Here is a 14,836-nt window from a genome sequence, read left to right as displayed (position 1 = left end):
CAGTCTCCTCATATGTCAGTCCGGCCATCCCTGGAATCAGTCTGGTGAACCTTCGCTGCACTCCCTCAATAGCAAGAACGTCCTTCCTCAGATTAGGAGACCGAAATTGAACACACTATTCCAAGTGAGGCCCCATCAAGACCCTGTAGAACTGCAGTAAGACCTCCCTGCTCCTATACTCAAATCCCCTAGCTATGAAGGCCAACATATCATTTGCTGCCTTTACCGCCTGCTGCACCTGTATGCCAACTTTCAATGACTGATGAACTATGACACCCAGGTCTTGTTGCACCTCCCCTTTTCCTAATCTGCCACCAATCAGATAATCTGTCTTTGCGTTTTTGCCCCCAGTGTGGATAACCTCACATTTATCCACATTATACTGCATCTGCCATGCATTTGCCCACTCACCTAACCTGTCCAAGTCACCCTGCAGCCTCTTAGTGTCCTCCTCACAGCTCACACCGCCACCCAGTTTAGTGTCATCTGCAAACTTGGAGATATTACACTCAATTCCTTCAGTCAAATCATTGATGTATATTGTAAAGAGCTGGGGTCCGAGCACTGAGCCCTGCGGCACTCCACTAGTCACTGCCTGCCATTCTGAAAAGGACCCGTTTATCCCGACTCTCTGCTTCCTGTCTGCCAGCCAGTTCTCTGTCCACGTCAGTATATTACCTCCAATACCATGTGCTTTGATTTTGCACACTAATCTCTTGTGTGGGACCTTGTCAAAAGCCTTTTGAAAGTCCAAATACATATCCACTGGTTCTCCCTTGTCCACTCTACTAGTTACATCCTCAAAATTCCAGAAGATTTGTCAAGCATGATTTCCCCTTCATAAATCCATGCTGACTTGGACCGATCCTGTCACTGCTTTCCAAATGCGCTGCTATTTCATCTTTAATAATTGATTCCAACATTTTCCCCACTACTGATGTCAGGCTAACTGGTCTATAATTACCCGCTTTCTCTCTCCCTCCCTTTTTAAAAAGTGCTGTTACATTAGCTATTCTCCAGTCCATAGGAACTGATCCTGAGTGGATAGACTGTTGGAAAATGATCACCAATGCATCCACTATTTCGAGGGCCACTTCGTCTGCATCCCAGAGTACTTATCAGGCCCTGGGAATTTATTGGCCTTCAATCCCATCAATTTCCCTAACAATTTCCCGCCTAATATGATATCCTTCAGTTCTTCTTCTCACTAGACCCTCCGTCCCCTAGTTCTTTGGAAGGTTATTTGTGTCTTCCTTCATGAAGACAGAACCAAAGTATTTGTTCAATTGGTCTGCCATTTCTTTGTTCCCCTTTATAAATTCACCTGCATCTGACTGCAAGGGACCTACGTCTGTGTTCACTAATCTTTTTCTCTTCATATATCTATAGAAGCTTTTGCAGTCAGTTTTTATGTTCCCGGCAAGCTTCGTCTCGTACTCTATTTTCCCCCACTTAATTAAACTGTTTGTCTTCCTCTGCTGAATTCTAAATTCCTCCCAGTCTTCAGATATGCTGTTTTTTCTGGCCAATTTATATGCCTCTTCCTTGGATTTAACACTATCCTTAATTTCCCTTGTTAGCCACGGTTGAACCACCTTCCCCGTTTTATTTTTTACTCCAGACAGGGATGTACAATTGCTGAAGTTCATCCATGTGATCTTTAAATGTTTGCCATTGCCTATCCACCGTCAACCCATTAAGTATCATTTGCCAGTCTACTCTAGCCAATTCACGCCATCGAAGTTACCTTTCCTTAAGTTCAGGACGCTAGTTTCTGAATTAACTGTGTCACTCTCCATCCTAATAAAGAATTCTACCATGTTATGGTCACTCTTCCCCAAGAGGCCTTGCACAACAAGTTTGCGAATTAGTCCTTTCTCATTGCACATCACCCAGTCTAGGATGGCCAGCTCCCTGGTTGGTTCCTCAACATATTGGTCTAGAAAGCCACCCCTAATACACTCCAGGAAATCCTCCTCCACTGCATTGCTGCCAGTTTGGTTAGCCCAATCAATATGTAGATTAAAGTCACCCATGATAACTGCTGTACCTTTTATTGCATGCTTCCCTTATTTCTTGTTTGATGCTGTCCCCAACCTTACTACTACTGTTTGGTGGTCTGTACACAACTCCCACTAGCATTTTCTGCTCCTTGGTATTCCGCAACTCCACCCATACCGATTCCACATCATCCAAGCTAATGTCCTTTCTTACTATTGCATTAATTTCCTCTTTAACCAGCAATGCCACCCTGCCTCCTTTTCCTTTCTGTTTATCCTTCTTGAATGTTGAATACCCCTGGATGTTGAGTTCCCAGCCTTGGTCACCCTGGAGCTATGTCTCTGTGATGCCAATTACATCATACCCATTAACTGCTATCTGTGCAGTTAATTCATCCGCCTTATTCCGAATACCCCTTGCATTGAGGCACAGAGCCTTCAGGCTTGTCTTTTTAACATGCCCTGCCCCTTTAGAATTTTGCTGTAATGTGGCCCATTTTGCTTTTTGCCTTAGGTTTCTCTGCCCTCCACTTTTACTTTTCTTCTTTCTATCTTTTGCTTCTGCCCCATTCTTCTTCCCTCTGTCTCCTTGCATAGATTCCCATCCCCCTGCCGTATTAGTTTAACTCCTCCCCAACTGCACTAGCAAACATTTCCCCATGGATATTGGTTCCGGTCCTGCCCAGGTGCAGACTGTCTGGTTTGTACTAGTCCCACCTCCCCCAGAACCAGTTCCAATGTCCCAGGTTACACTGAAATTGTTGAACTCAATTTTGAGTCCGGAAGGCTGTAAAGCACCTAATAAAGACGAGGTGCTGTTCCTCGAGCTTACATTGAGCTTTATTGGAACAGTATGAGACTGAGGACAGAAGTCAGAGTGGGAGTGTTCTGGAGAATTAAAATGACTGGACGGAGGTGTTCTGCAAAGCAGTCACCCAAATTGCACTTGGTTTCCCCACTGTAGAGGAGACCACATTGTGAGCAGCGAATACAATATACCACATTGAAAGTACAAGTAAATTGTCATTTCACCCGGAAAGAGTGCTTGGATCTCCAGACAGGAAGAAAGTATCTAAAAGGGCAGGTATTGCAACTCCTGAGCTTGCACGGGAAGTTCCCGTGGGAAGAGGTGGAGATATTGAGGGTGATTGAGGACAATTAAGATTGTTAAATGGTATGGCACTGCATTGCAGCACTAGTGGGGATGGCGGGTGGGAGAATTTGTTCAGGTCATTCTATGAAATGGCCAGAGAGGACATTGGCAAAAGTCTGTAAGCATCCTTGATAGCTGTGGCGAGGGCCCAGGAACTGCTAGGAGGAAACACGGGTAAATGCCTTGGACTGAAATGACATTGATTACTGCCATCTTAGTGGTGCTTAACTCTATGAACCATTTAAGCCTACATTTTGCTAAATGATGTGTTTTTCTCCTGCAGTCAGGCGCTATATTTATTTTTGAACAGGATGCACTGAGAGGAAAGATTTGATTAGCATTTGTTCTCCTTGTCTATTTTTGGGCAGTTGGTCTTGCACAGTTAAATGTGCAAAACATGTTTGTCCCAGGACTTGTGGGTGTGGCACAGATTGCTGGCCTGTTTACTTAACAGCTTGTTTATTGTGTAGTTGGTGGTAGGCTGGGTTCATCTGACATTTTGGGAACTCAAGCCTGTGCAGGGTGAGGTAATCTTCTGGAGGTGTTGCATTTTGGGGGAGGGGCTTTAGAGTGCTGTTGAGGTATACTGTACTACCATTTTCAGTCTGAACGCTAGTATTATCCAGATCTAAATTGTTAAAGACTTGATGTGCTTTGTGGTAGTAATGCATTGTTGATCTTTTGTCTGGTTATTTTTTTAAGCTAAAATGTGCAGCATATTGTACAATTGTCTAGAAATAGTCCAAATGCAGTATGTGTTGAGGTTTTGCAGTTGATAGTTAACATGCTGGCAGTAAATTAAAATGGGAGGTGGAGGAAGGAAAGAGTGGAAACCACAGCTGTAAGGTAATGCAATAAAGTGAAGTCTGCTGTCGAGCAAGAATCAAGTGACATTTCACGGTGAAACTTAAATTGAATTATCACCAATCTGATTATGTAGCCATTTATTTTTAGTTTAAAAATGTGCTGCAATAGCACCAATGGCCTTCTCTGTCCAGAGGCACAATGACTACGGTAGAAGTTTACAAAAAAAAAATGGAAATCTGAAACAAAAGTAAAAATGCTGAAAATACACAGCACCTGTAAAAAGACCTGGCTGTCGAGCCTTTGACATAACGAAGTTATAAATATGGATTTGAAATTGGCCTTTATTTTCATCACACCATTCCTCCTAGCCTAGCTTAATTTTAACAGGTGAGATTTCCCACATCTTTCCCCCAAGTATATCTCCAAAATTCAAATTAATGAAAATTTGCTCAAATCTGCACTTAACTTGCAGTGCTCCACTCAACAGGGCTGTGTGAAAGTATTGGTAAGTATTGTGGCAGTCCCCAGTGCTCAGAAATGAACTGAACATTGATATGAATGAAGTGATGCATTTTTTTCAGCCGTACCATTTCACAAGGGTTACCGTGTCATACCCGATGTACACAGCAAAGGAAAATATCAGTCAATGCAGTACAATGTAGCTAATTTTACACACACCTGAAATAGAGCAATTTCCTGTCATGCAGCAACAGTTGTGGGGTGAGGGAAGAAGGGTTTCTGGAAACATCAGAACTTTTTGGCTGCACTGTTTATCTGTGTAAGTTGACAGTAATCAGTGAAAACTTAATCCATAATATTTTTCACATCAGTCTTTTGTACTGATTTTGTCAGGCCACCTGTTCCTGAATCTGCTGATTGAGCAGTGTTTGACAAGTTTGTTGAAATTTTAATCTGAAGATTTCTTATTTTAATATCGGATCAACAGAAAAGCTAAAATAAAATCCTTAATACAGTAGACAATTACAACAGAACAGAATGAACTGTTCAGATATTTGTAAACAATCACCATAGTGAAGTATGGATTTTTTTTGAAAAGGTCAGTTCTTGACCGTTCCATGACTTGTAGTTCGGAGCTGAATTTGTAGCAAAAGAATCATCATTGCTAGTATTTTTATAGCACTGCCATTAGTAATTTGGATGTTAAGTTTGTACCATGTCATCAGGTGTCAACCTTGGCTCAAAGGTAGCACACTCGCCTCCGAGTCAAAATTTTGGGTTCACACCTTACTGGAGAGACTTGGGCACATCGACGCAGTACTGAGAGAGTGCAAGCATGGGCACTGAACTGTAGATTTAATAAAGGTTACATAAGGACTGTTGAAGATGTATGTTTTGGGGAGGCTTTTGATAGGTAGCAAGATGGAGGATTTTAGGGAGACGGTTTGAATGTTGGGCCAACATGGTTCAGAATTCTTCTCAACAAAGATGGAATGGAGGGCTGGCATTTAAGTCTAGAGGATGTGTAGATGTAGGTTGGGAAAAAGCATTTATGGACGAGGAGTTTGAAATGAGTGCATGGGTAGAGGTGCAGAGACAATTGAGCAGAACTTTGTACAGAATGAAATTCAGCTAGTAGTTTTGAATGAGGTAAATTCTGTTATGATTTACTATCACAAACTTGGCTTAATGATTTCTAAATTTGGTCTCTCTTTCCTTCATCCATTCAAGTGTCTAGCAGTAAATCCAAAATTGAATAATTTGCTTTTCTAAAGGAACAATAGGCAGGGCTGAAATTAAATAAGACCATAAGTTGTTCTAGGTCATAGTTTAAGGAAGTTCAGTTAACAATTCTTGATTTGCAATTGCTTAATTTGATTTGAAATTGTGCAAAAAACCATTCCCGTGGTGTTTTAAGTGCTTAATTCACATTACTAGGATAATTCAACCTTTTGAGCAAATTTGACCTTTTTTAATAAACAGGGGTAGACCATAATTTTCATTTCCAGAATTCTGAAGTGCTAATATAAATTAGATTTATATTGGTTTTCAAAATATTCATGCAGCATGGGTGAAATTGCAGGTTTAAACAGATTTATTATGTACTGTTGGCAAATATTAGGCCTACAGCATATGTTGACTATATTTTATTTCGGTATGTGTAATGGGATTTTCTCTTAAATTAGCTTAGGCACTGCAGTTACTGGCTTGCAGTGAAACCAAACTTAATGTGAATATTAAATATATTTATTTGGATTTAAAGGTCTTATCACAAAATGTCCATTTTGTTTTTTGTATTAGCAGTTTTTGGACATCCAGCCTTTGTAACATACAATGATGTCCTCTTTTGGGTTAATTTATCTTGATCAAATAGCTCAATCAATCAAAACTAAACTGACAAATTTTCCATACATTTGTCTGAGCTAAGTACTCAATTATTGAGCTATAGATAGGTTCTTAACTTCAGCTATCGTGACATGAGGCTGACTCAAGCAAAGAATTTTTCTTCAACAGATTCTTAAGATCGTTGCTATTCAGCAACTTGGAAGGGGGAGAATGAAAAAGTGGAGAGGAGGAAGAGGAGAAAAATGTTCAGATTTGACATTGCATGTCTGAATTCATAATTTGAATAAAAAATTGAGAAATTAAATTTAACTTTACTCCTTTTTCTAACTAGACTGTGGACATCCATAAAGAAAAAGTGGCTCGACGTGAGATAGGTATACTGACTACCAACAAGAACACATCAAGAACTCACAAAATCATAGCCCCAGCCAGTGTTGAACGACCAGTCAGATACATTCGGAAGCCAATAGACTACACAGTGTTGGATGATGTTGGTCATGGAGTGAAGGTAACATTTTCGAGATGAAGTACTGTAAGATAAATATTTCACACTTATCACCTTATTTAAAATCTCAGGTCCTCGTTATCTTACACCAGTGAGTCTGTGTGCAACCTTCAGGTGATATGTACAGTATATGTTGGATAGGAAGATCTGCCCTATTTTAAATCAAAGCTTACATTTTTTAAAAGCTTGTTTTATGCCGCTCACTGTTTAAAACATTTTGTTTTACTGCAGCTGGCAGTGTAGCTGGGATCTGCATACAATCTCAACAATATTCAAGGCCTTTCATACTATCGAATTGTGACATTCTTATGCAAATATTGTAAAGGATATAGGGGCCCAAATTTGGCCAGTACAGATTTCTGGCACACTCACCACAGGGGCGCCACTTTTGTAGAACTCCAAGGGTGTCAAAAATCTTCGGGCCGAGTTTGGCTGCTCCACAGCCTCTCCTCCATCCTGCCATTGTAAACAGTGCCAGGACCTCTGCACATGCGCGCTAGAGTGTGCGCGCATGTGCAGTCTCTCCTAGCCCCCAGATTCTGTGTGTGAGCTGCAAGCTGTGTGGGAGGGGCCGGCGTTTGCCGCCCCTATCCCGGGCTGAGTGGCCTGCTGCACAGGCTGGCCGCTGCCTTCCCACGCTGATAGCTCCAAGAGATAGGTTGGTGGGGTGGGGGAGGAATGGGGAAATGGGGAGGAGGTGGGGCCGCTGTGGATCCCCCCGCCCCCTGTTCAGGTGCTGCGTTCTCCCGCACCTATCCCAGGCCGAAGGGACTCCCGCATGGCCAACCGCTGGTGAGTTTAGTTGAAGGTAGGATTTACTTCAGTTCTTCATTTGTTAATTTAATTATTTACTTCAGTTCTTTTTTTATTGAATGCTTATTACTTTTTGTTTTGTTTGGTGCTTTTAATGAAGTTGCTTGCGCTGATTCCTTAACTCAAGGTAAGGTTTTTCTGTGCAGACAAAAGTGGCAACATACACTGGCCTCAGTTCGTTTGGAGCAACTATTTGCTGGCCAAACTTGCTTAAATGGCCAAAACAGGCGTAAGTGGCTGGGAATGCCCCCTTTTGGGGGGAAAAAAACTAAACTAAACTAGCTCACTTACACTGACTCAAATTAAATGGCCAGTAAAAAGATACTCCAGAAAAATCAAGTTGCTCCAAAAAAACACGGAGCAACTCCTGGGGAAATTTGGGCCCTATATAGAAACCACAACATGAGCTACTTGCTTTATCCTGCAGTTACTTTAAGCTAAAGGTGTTTGCAATCAAGTGTAAATATATTTCTCTAGCATCAGTTTCCTGAATTTCAAACAATCATTTTAAGAAAAAGCTAGCTATGTTCAACAGTTAAATATACTTTTTTGAATTCCCGTATTCCAGTTTGAAATTCAAAGTGAAGTGAGTTATATCTCCGGCAGCCTGCTGCAACTTTTCAATTCTTCCTGTACAATTTAGTGTAATCCATGTGGAGATGGGCAAATGTTGAATATTCCAATGATTCATCATAACGTCACTGAGAAATGTTAGACTACTTGCATTGGCCCAGGTTTAATATTGCCAAGAGTTAGCAGTGTGTCATGTTTTTGCCGAATTATTTTTGTACCCAAGGTGGTGGTGTTGTACTGCGCAGTCGAGCGTTTCTCTGCTATTGTTCAGTCAAATAGTCTGACTATGTTGATCCTTCTGCTAACCAAAGACAAAGAGAGCACTAAGGGACTTGTCAGTTCCAATCATCAAATTAGTTATTTGGGTGTTCTGTTGGGTCTCTGAGCATGCTGCATTATCCAGTATTGTGCGTTTGAGGTCATGTTCGGGTCTGTAGGAGACTCTGGGCTTGCTTACAGGACTGATGCTTGCTGTGGAGCAAGAGGGAAATATCTAATGAAACCCTAAAATTATGACCCCACAACAAAAACTTGCCTTATATAGTGCCCTAACCAGAAAAAAGACCCAAGGTGGAATGGGGCCGATAAACGTTGGCGAGCACAGTGATGCTGGATGAGCGGGACTTTCTGCATGTTAGAATAGAGGCAGCAGAGTATTGAATAAGATGAAGTTTACTGAGGGTGAAGGATGGGAAGCCAGTCATGAGAGCATTGGAACAGATGAGTCTGGAAGTGACTTGACATGGATGGGTCTTTTGGCAGCAGTTGGGCTGAGGTGAGGTGGAGATGCGCAATGTTAGAGGTGGAAGTAGACTTTGTGACGAAGAGGATATGGGGTTGGAAACTTAGTTTGGAGTCGAATAGTCTGCTAAATTTTGCAAGCAGTTGCCTTCAAGCTATGATAGTGGCTGGGAAGGTGGACTGAATTGGCAAGGGTACAAAGTTTGTGGTGGGACTGAAAATGATGACTTTGGTCTTCTCAATGTTTAACTGGAGAAAATTGCAGTGTATCCAGGACTGGGCGTCAGGCAAGCAATCTGCAGAGAGGAGGGAAATTATTTTTGGTCAAAATAGCTCATAAGGTGGAACTGTCTAAGTAGATACATTAAACAGCACTCAGTTTAATCTGAATGACTAACTGACTTCTTGGTAATCGCTAAATACGGTACTTTACATTTTCTTCTTCCTGGAGTTGTAGATTGTAGCTTAGTTTTCACATTTGAAGCTGTCTACCTCCTAGGGTTTGAATTTTCCTTGTGCCTATTTCCATAGATTTAACCTGAAATGGACTGAGCTGATATTCCTTGGTGGAAACTGTATTAGAGTAAACCATTCTCATTTCCTGTTGTCGATACAGCCATAAAATTTCAAAATATGTAAATTAAGAACTCTTGTGCCTCATGTGAAGGAATCTATAAAATCGAACACTTGATCAAGATGTCATTCACAGATATGTTGTGGAAAATGTTCCTAACTTTTGGCACTGGTCTGAAGTTTCCCCTGTACTGAGTTTGTTCACCAAACCGATACCAGCCTCAATTTAAAAAAAAAAACTACGAAAAGAATTGAGCCATTTATTTACTGAGTTAGGGGCATCAGCCCTCAAAAAAAAAAAATCTGTTTAAATCTACTTTAATCAAAGGGTTATGCAAGTTATCATTTGCATTAATTGTAATGACTCATAGCTAGGACATTAATATTATTGCATTCATCCCTGTAGTACTGCTTTGTACCTTGCAAGCACCAAGTCTAAATGACCCCCTAAAGTTATTGCAAACTCAAAGATTGGCAGCTTTTTTGTAATACTATTGTTAGTACTTAATAATAAAATTTGCCTGTGAGAAACTAGCAAATTAGAATTGGTGTGAATCAGCAGAACAACAACAACGTGTATTTATATAGTGCTTTCAACATCGTAAAATGTTCCAAGACGCTTCACAGGAGCGTTATCAAATAAAATTTGACACCGAGCCATGTGAGTTATTCGGGAAGATGAAGAGGTAGGTTTCAAAGAGTCTTGAGAGGAAAGAGGTAGAAGTCTGATCTCTCATTGCATCGCCCCAAAATTATCAGTTAGCTCACAAAAAGGAAGTTGAACTGTTTGGAACCATTTGATGTTTACTGCACAGGAGATGGCCATTTGGCCCATTGTGTCTACCAGCTTTTTGCTGGAGAATTTCAAAGCTAAGCCGACATAGCTCTGTATCTTTCTCTGCTTCCTGTGTCAGCTGTGCCTCAGTTGGGAGCACTCTTGCCTCTGAGTCAGAAGGTTGTGGGTTCAAGAGACTTGAGCACAAAAATCTAGGCTGACATGACAGTGCAGCACTCCCTCAGCACTGCAGTATCAGAGATTCGACTATTGGATGAGACGTTAATAAAAGCCCCGCCTGCTCGCTCAAGTTTCTGAATAATGGCTCTTCTGTTGGGACGAAGGACACATTGCATGTTAAATATAACTGGTCAGAATTGTAAGATTGGATTCTGGAGTTTTTATTACTTTTAGGATTGAGCAGAAATTTCATACAATTTCCTCTGGACTATCCGTAGTAGTGTTAAATAGTTTATAGAAATCATAGCAATTCGTGATTACTCTATTGAATAGCATTTTATCTGATTTTCTGTGTTGAATTTGTTTCCTGATTTGAAATGAAAATAGAGTAGAGAAGAAATTAGAAGCAGGAGTAGGCCATATGGCCCCTCGAGCCTGCTCTGCCATTCATTTAAGATCAACTCCACTTGCCTGCCCGATGCCTTGATTTCCCCTCGAGTCCAAAAATCTATCTCTCTCAGCCTTGAAGATATTCAAAGACTCAGCATCCACAACTCTCTGGAGAAGAGAATTCCAAAGATTCACAACCCTGAGTGAAGACATTCCACCTCATCTATCTTAAACCCCTTATCCTGAGACTACATTCCTGAGTTCGACCCTGCAAATCCACTTCAGAATCTTGTATGTTGCAATGAGATCCCCTCTCATTTTCAAGCTTGAGAGTATCGGCCCATTCTATGCAACTCTCACTAGGACAACCCTCATCCCAGGAATCAATCTAGTGAACCTTTGTTGCACTTCCTCCAAGGCAAGTGTAACCTTCCTTAGATAAGACCACCAAACTGCACAGTACTCCAGGTGTGGGCTAATCAAGGCCCTGTACAATTTTAGCAAGACCACCTTACTTTTATACTGCAACCCATTTGCAATAACGGCCAACATGCCATTTGCCTTCCTTGCTTGCTGTACCTGCATGCTAGCTTTATGTTTCTTGCATGAGGACACCAATCTCTGAAGATCAAGATTTAAAAGTTTCTCACCATTTAAAAAAAAAAATGCTGATTTTCTATTCTTCCTACCAAAGTAAATAACCTCACATTTCACTACAGTATACTCCCACCTGCCACCTTACTGCCCACTCACTTGTCTATCTATATCCCTTTTGTAGACTGTGTTCTCCTCACAGCTTACTATCCCACCAAGCTTTGTATCATCAGCAAACTTGGATACAATACACTCGGTCCCTTCATTTAGGTCATTTAATATAGAGATTGTAAATAGCTGAGGCCCCAGCACTGATCCTTGCGGCACCCCACTCGGATTTCAACCTGAAAATGACCCGTTTATCGCTACTCTGCTTTCTGTCCATTAACCAATAATCTATCCATGCTACATTACCTCTAATCCCATGAGCCCCTATCTTGTGTATTAACCTTTTATGTGGCACCTTATCAAACCTGAAACCTTAACCTAAAACTGTCATTGTAGTGGCGGTGATGTAGAATACCTGCCATATTTCCCAGCTTGTTCTGAAAGGCAGTGAATACCACACTGATCTTAACATTGAAGCAAAAGCCAACCATTTGATTTATTTACATGTAGGATAATATACAGAAGCAGTAAGACAGCAAGTTACTGACAGTACAAATAAATCGATAACAGGATAGAATCAGTCCACAAGATGTTGAAATATCATCTTGCAGTCTGAAAAACTGCATAACTTGGATGAACTATGTATTTTGTAGACTTCTGAACCTGTTTTTTAATGGATGATGCAAAATTCCTGACCATCGCACGAAGTCCAGATGTCAACTAGACTGATCTGAAGTTAAGCAGCTAGTGCAATGCTTTCATGCCAAAAGAATCATGTCATTGGCGTTGATGAGTTATTGCATATCTCGCCAAGCATACCCCTTAAACCATTTATTTAGAGTTAACTAAACTGCCAGTCTGCAAACTCTTAATATAATGACATTTAAAAGTCTACCCAGTCACCAAGAAAACTTAATGTTATTAGTTTGAGTAGCCAGCAGCATTGACAAACTTAGCTAGCTGGCTTTCATTGAAAATATGAATGAATCAGACCAGTTAATGACTATTGACTGACCCTAACAGCTATAGATGATTGAAGCCAATTTTTTATCACATTTCCTCAAGTCACTTGGAAAAGAAATTCAGAAATCTCCCACTTATTATAGTGTCTTCATAGTGAAAGGTGCTGAGATTATAAGATGGGTTTAGCTTTTAAACTCTGCGCTACATTAACTCCCATTCAACATAAAGGATTTCAGGCTTTTACTGTGAGGCTGTTTTTGAAAACGTTTGAATAGTAAATGAAAATGACCTCATTCTTCGTTTATGAAAGGGATGAGATCACTTGGAGCATGCAAGGTGAGTGTAAAAATATTGTAATTTTATCTTGGTAAAGCTAATACTGGTAAAACGTTTCTAAAAAGAGAGTTGAATATTTACTTTGACTAGGCGGTTGCATTGATGGCACTGATTGGCTAGACATCCTTGGATGATTCATTTATAACACATCTGAATCACAACTTTGGGCCACCTACATAGCTGGTCTGGAACATAGGAGTAGGCCATTCAGCCCCTCAGGTCTGTTTCAGTTTCACCAATCAGTGAGTTCATGGCTGAGATGTATCTTGACTCCATCCACCTGCCATGACTTCATATCCTTTTGAACCCTTGTCTAGCAAAAAATTTAATGCAGTTTGATTGTAGGGAAGCATGATGCATTGCGCGTTCACCAAAATCACTCCCGACACTCCACCCAACCCCATTCCTCGGTCCCCAGTACAACAAATGGGGTTACTCCAGGTTGCATAAGTAACACCCATATGGCTAAGTGGCAAGGCAATCTTGAGCGAAATTTCCCCCCATGCATGAATGGTCAATTTATTTTCTAGCGGCAAATAGTTTTTTAAAAAAAAAAGAGAGTTCTTCGAACTTACCTATAATTTCCTTCCCATATTAACTACTATCTTGGGCCTTTTTTCTTTGATAAAAATAGCTTATCTTTTGTTTGACTCTAAGGAAGCCATTGTGTGCACTGTTGGTCACTGACTTTAACTGCTAACTTTGTGTGAATGATTAGGTTCATTCGTTGTGCAATCCATTATTTTGGAAAATGAGAAATAGGCAGGTCATATTGGTTGTGAAAACAGCAAGTACTCAGTTATGGAAATTGAGGTAAGTTTTAAAATTTTAGCAGTGGTTAATTGAAATGCAGTTTAATTCTCATGGGTATCTTCAGATTCACACACAACCCTCCCTGCACCTAATTTGTGGTGGAGGTGTTGGAGTTGGGGAGGAATGTGCATTGCTGCATATTTGATCATTTTGGCTAAGTGCTTCAGCTGTGAAAGGGAAGGAAGTGTGCAATGTGATGATTGGGTTGTTTGTTTCTTGTGACCAGATGGGCTTTCTGGACTGATACTTGAGTCCACTTCCTGTTACTGGGGACACATCTGACTATTAGTTGATAAATCTGTGGGGTGGGGGAGGGAAGCAAAATGGACAACTTATTCACCCATTTTAAGTGCACTTTTAGATAAATTATAGTTATGACAAAGCCCATAATTGGGAATGGTCATGCAGCAAGGGAAGAGAATCACAGAATGGCTACAGCACGGAAGAAAGCTATTCGGCCCATCGAGCCCGTGCTGGAGAAACTAATTTTTAGCTAGAAATAAATCTAATGTGCACCATCAGTAGTGGATATAAAAACAATTATCCCAACATGTAACAAAAAAGTTAAAAAGCGTTTGAAGCATCTTAATGTGATGTCTTCACTGAGAATGAATAAAGACGTCATTAAAATGGCAAGCTGGCCCACTGGAGCTTATATTGGCAGCACCTGTCAGCTGATGGGAGTTCAGAATAAAAACACAAGAATTTGAAATGCAACATAGAATGATGGAAATGTTTTGCTGTGCCAGGTTTTCAGAATGCGATTTTGTAGTATTGATGGCTGATTCAAGTTTGCTTGGTTATCATTACTGATGTTGATTCCCTAATGGTGCTAACCTTTCAGGTAGCCATGGAATGACAATTTAAAATGTAGTTTGTTTTGCCTGTAGTATTTCCCAGTCTTAATGTGTAACATGCTGTCTTTTCCTGAGAGCTGCCAATTTGCCTCAGTTGGTAGCTTTTGCTTCCGAGTAATTTATTTGTTTGAACTACTTGAGACTTTGGTGAGCTGGTAAAATTATCCACAGATCCTTTTGGTTGCCACTCAGCATCTCCCTATAACTGTTTTGGGAATTAGCCTGCATTCTACCGTTGCAGCAATACTGCAGCCTAATGCCCAGAACTGATGCTGTAAAAGCCTGAAGATATTTATTGGGTTTAAAGTAGGAAATTTATGAAAATTGGTTAAAGCTGTACCTCTCGACAGA

General features: G+C 40.7%; 1 protein-coding gene across 7 annotated transcripts in view; it reads left to right on the top strand.

Annotated features, from left to right (window-relative positions):
- The window catches only part of abi1a (abl-interactor 1a), a 115,923-nt gene that overhangs the window by 60,971 nt on the left and 40,116 nt on the right, over window positions 1–14,836 (top strand). For all 7 annotated transcript variants that reach the window (XM_070881463.1, XM_070881460.1, XM_070881458.1 and 4 more), the window contains exon 3: window positions 6,596–6,772. In XM_070881463.1, the coding sequence (XP_070737564.1) occupies window positions 6,596–6,772 (177 nt within the window). The remainder of the gene's footprint in view (window positions 1–6,595; window positions 6,773–14,836) is intronic.

The sequence above is a fragment of the Pristiophorus japonicus genome, chromosome 5 (assembly GCF_044704955.1).
Source record: "Pristiophorus japonicus isolate sPriJap1 chromosome 5, sPriJap1.hap1, whole genome shotgun sequence".
Lineage (NCBI taxonomy): Eukaryota > Metazoa > Chordata > Chondrichthyes > Pristiophoridae > Pristiophorus > Pristiophorus japonicus.
The sequence above is the reverse complement of the archived record's forward strand: the minus strand, read 5'-3'. Positions and strand labels throughout refer to the sequence as shown.